The 7,855-nt window shown below is 35.1% G+C and overlaps 1 protein-coding gene across 1 annotated transcript in view; it reads left to right on the top strand.

The window, feature by feature from the left end:
* The window catches only part of prph (peripherin), a 29,583-nt gene that overhangs the window by 8,783 nt on the left and 12,945 nt on the right, over nt 1–7,855 (top strand). The window contains exons 2-6 of the mRNA XM_016479699.1: nt 2,117–2,177; nt 3,422–3,517; nt 4,547–4,714; nt 4,816–4,941; nt 6,405–6,625. Coding sequence (XP_016335185.1) covers nt 2,117–2,177; nt 3,422–3,517; nt 4,547–4,714; nt 4,816–4,941; nt 6,405–6,625 — 672 coding nt within the window. The remainder of the gene's footprint in view (nt 1–2,116; nt 2,178–3,421; nt 3,518–4,546; nt 4,715–4,815; nt 4,942–6,404; nt 6,626–7,855) is intronic.

Genomic DNA, 7,855 nt, shown 5'->3' with positions numbered 1-7,855 from the left:
CCCCCCCCCCCCCCCCCCTTAAATAAACCCCCTATGCCTAATGAACATAACACTAAACGTTACAATAAATACATCAGATATGGATGGATATTGATTAGTTTATTTTTTAGTTTTAGACAAATTACTTTTATGTTAGTACAAAAAAAGTCACAATGCGGGGCTATAGCTAGAGCAGAGAGTCTCTCTTCCTCTGCTGAAAAAAACACCGCTAGATATGCTGAAAATATTTACTTCTCACTTCAGATTCCCAAGCTGTGAAAAGTTTAAAAAAGCAACAATTATTTTGAATTCTTTTGAGATGAAGAAACCAAAATCTCCCAAAACACCTCACTCATAAATCTCTGGAACACAGACACTATATGGCATGCATGATTCATGATGGACAGTGGGGGTCACAAAGACAAGGTTGCAGCCAAGGATGATGTCGGCCCTCCAGAACCAGGAATGAGATGGTGTCAGGATAAGAGTAAACTGATGGTTAAATGTTGAGTGATGATTCACTTTACGAGTGGTTTGCCCACTACTGAGCATGGTGGAACAAATGGAACTTACCGGAAGACGAGGAGGTCTCAAAGGACATTCTGAGATGATATGGCTGCCAGCTCTGCAGTACAGACAGAGTCTACTTTGAAAGACTTTTAAAGGAGTCCACTTGCATAGGATCCTGTTCTGGAGGGCAAGGTGTGTGGCTGGGTGACGAAGATCATAAGGTGATGATACATGAGGCAACTTTTTGAGCAATGTTGCTGAGCGATGTTGCTTGGGCACTTTCCCATTGAGAATAGGCAACAAATTTCTATTTGGAGACTTTAGATCGGTCACAGGCTCTGTGTCTCACCTGGCTGCCTGTTGACGGCAACATTGCTCAGCAACATTAGTTAACGTAGAAAACATTAGTTTTCTTCTTTTACTTGCAAAGTTATTTATAGTCAGTAGAATATCTGTTAAATAAAGTGTTACTTTTTACCATTCATTTATCTGAATGTATCAAACATGCAGCCTTCATTCTTACAGTTTAATTTTAATCATGGTTTTTGTCTTTTGACGAAAATATCCTCTTCATTCAATCCTTCATTATTCAATCATGGCATGTACATTTATTTTAGTCGATATTGATGGGTTCTAATTTTAGTTGACAACTTTTTATATATTAATTTAAACATTTAGCCATTAACTATATACTACAATATAACATTATAATAAGTAGGCCTATACTATTGTAGCCTACTAAAATGTTTAGCTTTAGCTCACGCATCTTAAAGCAGTGCAATCATCCACATTACTGACTATGAATAGAATATTAAACAATCATATACTTTCTAGATTTTTCTTCTTCTAAACTATAATGCGCGCATTGTTCATATTCTGCAGTGTTATTTTTACTCATTGTTTCATCAACAGTAAGCCTATGTTTTAATGAATCACTGTAATTATGTTCAGAAGGAATTTGTTTTGGTGTCACAAGCTTCAGGACACAGAGACAACAACAACAAGACACAGATCATAAAAATAAGATGTGAATAAAATAAACATAAATAAATTGAAAAATAAAATAAATTGTGTGTACAAGTGTGCTATAGATAAAGTAGAATAGATAACTCCATGTTTTTGATGCCTATTTTTAGCTGAACCTTAAGAATGATCATACTTTGCCGTGGTTGATGTTGTTAGCGTATGATGACATATCTATTTCTGCTTTAGTCTAGATTTAGTCTTTTTTCTTTGTGCAATATATTATGATACGGACAAAGCAGAAGTACTGTAGGATTCACTCTACACGTTTGGCTTATGCTTTGAATAGATTATTAAATTTGCAATAAGAACATTTCACCCTACCGGTACTAATGTAATCTCAGATGCTTTTTAGCAAATCAGCTAATTGCTCCTTTGACTCCCTGCCAGATACGATTTTATATTTATATTACAACCTTCGCTTCAGACATACAGTCTTTCTAAGGGCCCTCTCTCACTCATCCCAGTATCAAATAAAAGATGGATTACATGATTCTAACAGCACACTAATGTATAATTACATTTTCTGTTACTCTGGGAAAAGGTATTAAATCTTGTTTTTGTTTTTTTTATTGAAGTGGATTTTTTTTTCTCTTATGTGCAGGTTAAATGAGGAGATGCAGAAAAGACAGGAAGCTGAGAATAATTTGACTCTCTTTCGTAAGGTACTGTGATAATGGAAAGTATTTTACAACATATTACATATTTCCACTGAATGCTGTCTCTGAGGTTCATTATTTTTGTCATACAGTAACAATAAGAAGTCTACACGCCTGTCACAGTGTCAAGGTCTTTGTGTTTAACTTGTGGTTAACTTAAAAATAAAATTGACTTAAAGACAATGGAATCAAAAGTGCTAAAATGCTAATTGTTTCCGGGTTCTGGCCTACCATTCCTGTAGCACTCCATCCACAAGTGTGAGCACAAACAACAGGTACACTCTTAAAAATAAAGGTGCTTGAAAGGTTCTTCACAGCGATGCCATAGAAGAACCATTTTTGGTTCCACAAAGAACCATTCAGTCAAAGGTTCTTTAAAGAACCATCTTATTCTTACCTTTTTATAATCTGAAGAACCTAATTTCGCCACAAAGAACCTTTTATGAAACAGAAAGGTTCTTCAGATGTTAAAGGTTCTTTATGGAACCATTTAGACAAAAAGGTTCTCCTATGGCATCGTGAAGCACCTTTAATTTTAAGAGTATAGCTGGCTGCAGTTCACTTAACAGTCACTGGTGTCATTAATAACAAGGGTTTCTAATGTATCTTTAATAATTAAAGATGATAAATTGATAAGTTCAGGTTCTAGTCCATTAAGCTTGCATTTGAACCCCTTAACACATTGAAAATTACATACAAAATTAACTGAAGTTTGAAAGCAAAATAAATAGAGGACATAGGTAGCCATTTTTTCTTCTTTTGTTCTTTATTTAAAGATTCAAGGACTTAAAGACTCCAGCATCAATGTTTGAGTGAAGACAGAGCATAGCTCCATATCTTTTATTTTGGAATCCACTCTGTTTTCTAAGAATCCATTCAAGCCATATTTTCTTGATTCTTAAAAAATATATATCAGTCAAATAAAAAAATTCTGTCATCAATCATGTCAGCAATCCGAGTTCCCCAGAAGGCACTCTTCACTGAAAATGATGAATGTGCTTGTTTTGGGATTATCTCCCATCCTCACTTTCACAAAAAAAAAAAAAAAACGTTTTCAAAGTGAATTGAAACACAGGTAAATCTTTTAAAATCTCTCTTTTTTTTCTTCTTCTGACATTATTTGCACCCTTATCACTACTTAGTCAGCTAAAGATCTTACACAAAATCACAAAAACGCAATGTTTAAATTTTGAAAGTATGTAAACAAACAGATATAACAGTTGTAATAATCTGAATGTTTACACTTGAAGGACGTGGATGATGCTACACTTGCTCGTCTGGAACTGGAGAGAAAGATTGAGTCTCTGATGGATGAGATTGAGTTCCTCAAGAAGATGCATGATGAGGTGAAACACTAATATTTAATTAAGAAATGATGAATTCGGTGAATGTGAAATTCAAATTATATGGTGTAGAAACCATTTTGAATTGCTGAAAAGCTGAATTGTTATGATAAACATGCAAGTTCATAAGGATAGTATCTAAAATACATGCTGGTGTATTACCAGTATTTGTCGGGGAAAAATATGTAAGAGGCTAATCCTTCAGTAAAGACAACTTCAAGCCAACTATACTTAGAATACTCAATAGTATAGGATAGGACTCAATATAGGATAGTTTACCCAAAAATGAACATTCTGTCATCACTTACCCTCAAGTTGTTTGAAATCTCTGAGTTTTGTTCTTCTGCTAAAGACAAAAGATGATATTGTGAAGAATGTGGGCAACCAAGCAATTTCTGGTCCCCAGTGACTTCCGTAGTATTTTTTCCCATACACGTTCAAAATATATTCTTTTATGTTCAACAGAAGAACTATATGGAACAAATACAGAGTTTTGGCATGAAACTCTAAATGGCGCAGTCCGATAGGTCTGACCTATTCCGCCAAGACCAAATACATTAACATTGTCATGTTCATTACATTACTCCGAGAGTTGTCATGACATTTTTGGGTGAACTGCCCCTTTAATGATATTTAGAAAGTATATATTGATCAAAGATTAAGTAGAATTATAGGCAAAATACTATAATTCTGTGTAAAAAAAAAAAAACAATATTTCTGTGTAATTATCAGTTTAAACTAACAACAGGTAAGTATACATTTGTAAATTTATGCCAGTGGACATGTCAAGTTTCTGATCTGTACTCAGTGTTTAAGAAATGAGAGGAATACGTTTAAATTTGCTTTTATGAAAATAAATATTTGTCATAAAATCTTGCAAGGATTTAATGAGGAAGCTTTATCCTTACAAAATGTCATGGCAAATACATTCTTGTTGTTGTTAACCTTTCCATTTGGATTCCATCTGTATACTTTTTTCAACAAAAAACAACACGCAAGCATTCAAAATAATTGTGTATTTTAAATGTGTAGGAAATTCAGGATGTACAGGTGAGTGTTCAGAGTCAGCAGATGAAGATGGAGGTGATGGAGACGTCCAGCCGGCCTGATCTGACAGCAGCACTTCGAGACATTAGAGCTCAGTATGAGAGCATCGCCACCAAAAACATGCAGGAATCTGAGGAGTGGTACAAGTCTAAGGTGAGTGCCATCATGAAGAGCCACTGTGTGAGTGTGTTACTAATAATACACTGGTAAAATACTGTAAAACTTACTGATCACCTCTGTGTTTTCTCTGTTAGTTTGCTGACCTGACTGATTCGGCTAAGCGCAATGCTGAGGTCATGAGACAGGCTAAGCAAGAGAACAATGACCTGAGGAGACAAATTCAAGCCCAGAACTGTGATATCGATGCTCTCAAGAGCACTGTACGTACATATATATAAAATATTTATGCATCTCCTTTCAAGCTGCCTAAAGCTTTGTATTAAAAAAAAAAACAGAAATTGATTCAGGGGTTTCACTAATTATGCTATATTTGAAACCTAAACTGTTTAGTTGTCAAATGTGTGTGTATTTCTGTAGTCATTATAAGTTGCTTTATGTAAAAGGGGTGTCAAACTCAATTCCTGGAGGGCCGGAGCCCTGCAGAGTTTTGTTCCAACCCTGTTCCAACACACATACCATGTAGTTTTCAAATAAGGATTTGATTAGTTGGATCAGGTGTGTTTAATTAGGGTTGAATCTAAACTCTGCAGGGCTCCAGCCAGGCCCGTAACCAGCTATGAGGCCACCGAGGTCCGGACCTCGGTAAATTTTTCATGTTCAAAAATAAAATTTGTTCTTTGACTAATTTGCTGTTAAACTCCTCATATGAATGCTTGCATGACATGTATAATTCAGTTTAGACCGTTTGCGAGAATGTTTAGCGTCCCTGTTATGAAAATGATCTGATCGCTGAAAGACGCTGGCGGAGTGAACGAGGCTTGAGAGAGTTGAGTGAGGGCGCGGCCGCAGCCTCCGTGTTGCCAGATCCAGCTATTATAAGCGTTTTTGGACTTGTCTGTTCCACTTAATTTAACACTTTAGAAAGTTAATAAAGTAGGAAGTAGGAAGAGTCAGCGATATCTTTATCTTCTCTTATTTTCAAAAGATTGGAAATAATTTCGGTTTATTTTTATTCATTTTTAGTATTTTGATTGTTTTAGTATCAATATCTGGCAACACTGCATCGCCGGCACTTAAACTGAATGCAATCAAAACAGCACATGGACAGGTTTTTGCTGACAGGATACGACATTTGGTAAGGGAAACGCGAAAATGATCATGATATTATCTGTCATAAGCGTTAGCTGTCAAAAACAGTAGCATTTAACACTAGTACACACAGATCTGTAGAACAAGTAGGTTACAGAATGAAATGAAATACGCAAAAACTAGCCATGAATAAGTGTATGCCATGTCATTCAGTATAGTAAAATTTTCACAAATTATGCTATAAACTTTCATAACAGCCTTAGACAAAGTTATTGTAGTTATGTATTGTTTCAATAAACAGCTGATAAATTTATCCACCCTTAAATATAGTAAAGTATTAACAAATTTTGATGCAATAAATAGGGTATGATTTAAAGATAATCATCCCTCCAAAACACAGAAAACATCTTGTCTCCTTTAAAGTGTTTATAGTGTATATAATGAGTTGTATTTGTAGGGGTTATTATAACACAATGTTTTAACACCAACCCCCCCACTAATTTTCAAAGCCTTGGTACGGCCATGGCTCTGGCCCTCCAGGAATTGAGTTTGACACCCCTGATGTAAAACAATATAAATTTATGATATTCCCTTATTTAGATAGCTAATTCGTTGTGTGTGTTTGTGATGGTAGAATGAGGCTCTGCTGAGGCAGATGAGAGAAATGGAAGAGCAGTTTGCTGCAGAGGCCGGAAACTATCAAGATACTGTGTCCCGTCTGGAAGACGAGATACGGCACCTGAAGGAGGAGATGTCACGCCACCTGCGGGAATACCAGGATCTGCTCAACGTTAAGATGGCTCTAGATATTGAGATTGCCACCTACAGGAAACTTCTGGAGGGAGAGGAAAACCGGTAAGGGTGATGCCGTAGAGCCACTTTAAAGGGGTCATATGATGCTGCTAAAAATAACATTATTTTGTGTATTTGGTGTAATGAAATGTGTTTATGCGGTTTAAAGAAAAAAAAAATTATTATTTTCCACGTACTGTATATTATTGTTTCTCCTCTATGCCCCGCCTTTCTGAAACGCATTTTTACAAAGCTCATCGGTCTGAAAAAGCGAGGTGTGCTGTGATTGGCCAGCTATCCAATGCGTTGTGATTGGCCGAATACCTCAAGTGTGAGACGGAAATGTTACGCCCCTCACATACTGTTGATGCCGTGTCCCGGCTGGAGCGAAGAGACAAAAACATTAAAACCCATTACAAACAGTAAGTGTTGCCAACTTAGCAATTTTGTTGCTAGATTTAGCAACTTTTCAGACTACCCTAGCAACTTTTTCTTCCAAAAGCACCTAGCAACAGCTTTTTTTTTAGCTTTTTTAAAAAAAATTTACATTTATTTGGCAACATTTAGCAACTTTTGATAAGTGACTCAAACGATAAAAAAGGCACACATTTTCCATCTAAATTACACAAAAAGAGGAAACCAAAGGTGCCTAGCAGTACACAATTCACATGAATTAAGTTGGCTGCTATTAGCAATTGTTTAATTTAATAATAATAATAATAATTGAATAATTGTTCATTTATGATACACCTTGTTAGTAGCTTGTACTTGAGTTTGTTGATCAGTTAGTGCACGGTAAGAAAAATATCTTATTATTTTATTAATATTGGACATTTTCCATTATCCATTGTAATCTTGTAACCCGAAAACACAAAATACAATGCGTAATTTAAAATGTAGGTAAAAAAACGTGTGAATAATAATTATGGAAAATTCCTTCATATTAATAGATTTTGCCCTATTTTTACAGACTTGTAGCGTGAGTCTACTAAGTGTAGCATACAAACTACTAATACACTGCTTAAATCTATAATTGTTCAGAATGAGTAGTTTTACTAGTTTACTAGCTAATAAAAATAAACTTAAATTGTAATTGTTAAAAAATGTGAACGTGTTAATTCAATGTTGTATTTAAAATTAGTTATTTATATTTTATTATATTATGCATTTATATAATTTTATAAGCGCATCTAAATTAACATAAAAATTATTTTTTTTTTTTGCTGAGATTTGATGCAGTGACACAATTTTGCATCGTGATTACGCAATGACGTCACCGCGCAATGACATCGC

The sequence above is a fragment of the Sinocyclocheilus anshuiensis genome, unplaced genomic scaffold (assembly GCF_001515605.1).
Source record: "Sinocyclocheilus anshuiensis isolate Anshui unplaced genomic scaffold, SAMN03320099.WGS_v1.1 scaffold1809, whole genome shotgun sequence".
Lineage (NCBI taxonomy): Eukaryota > Metazoa > Chordata > Actinopteri > Cypriniformes > Cyprinidae > Sinocyclocheilus > Sinocyclocheilus anshuiensis.
Note: the sequence above shows the minus strand (reverse complement) of the source record. Positions and strands in the feature narration are given on the sequence as shown.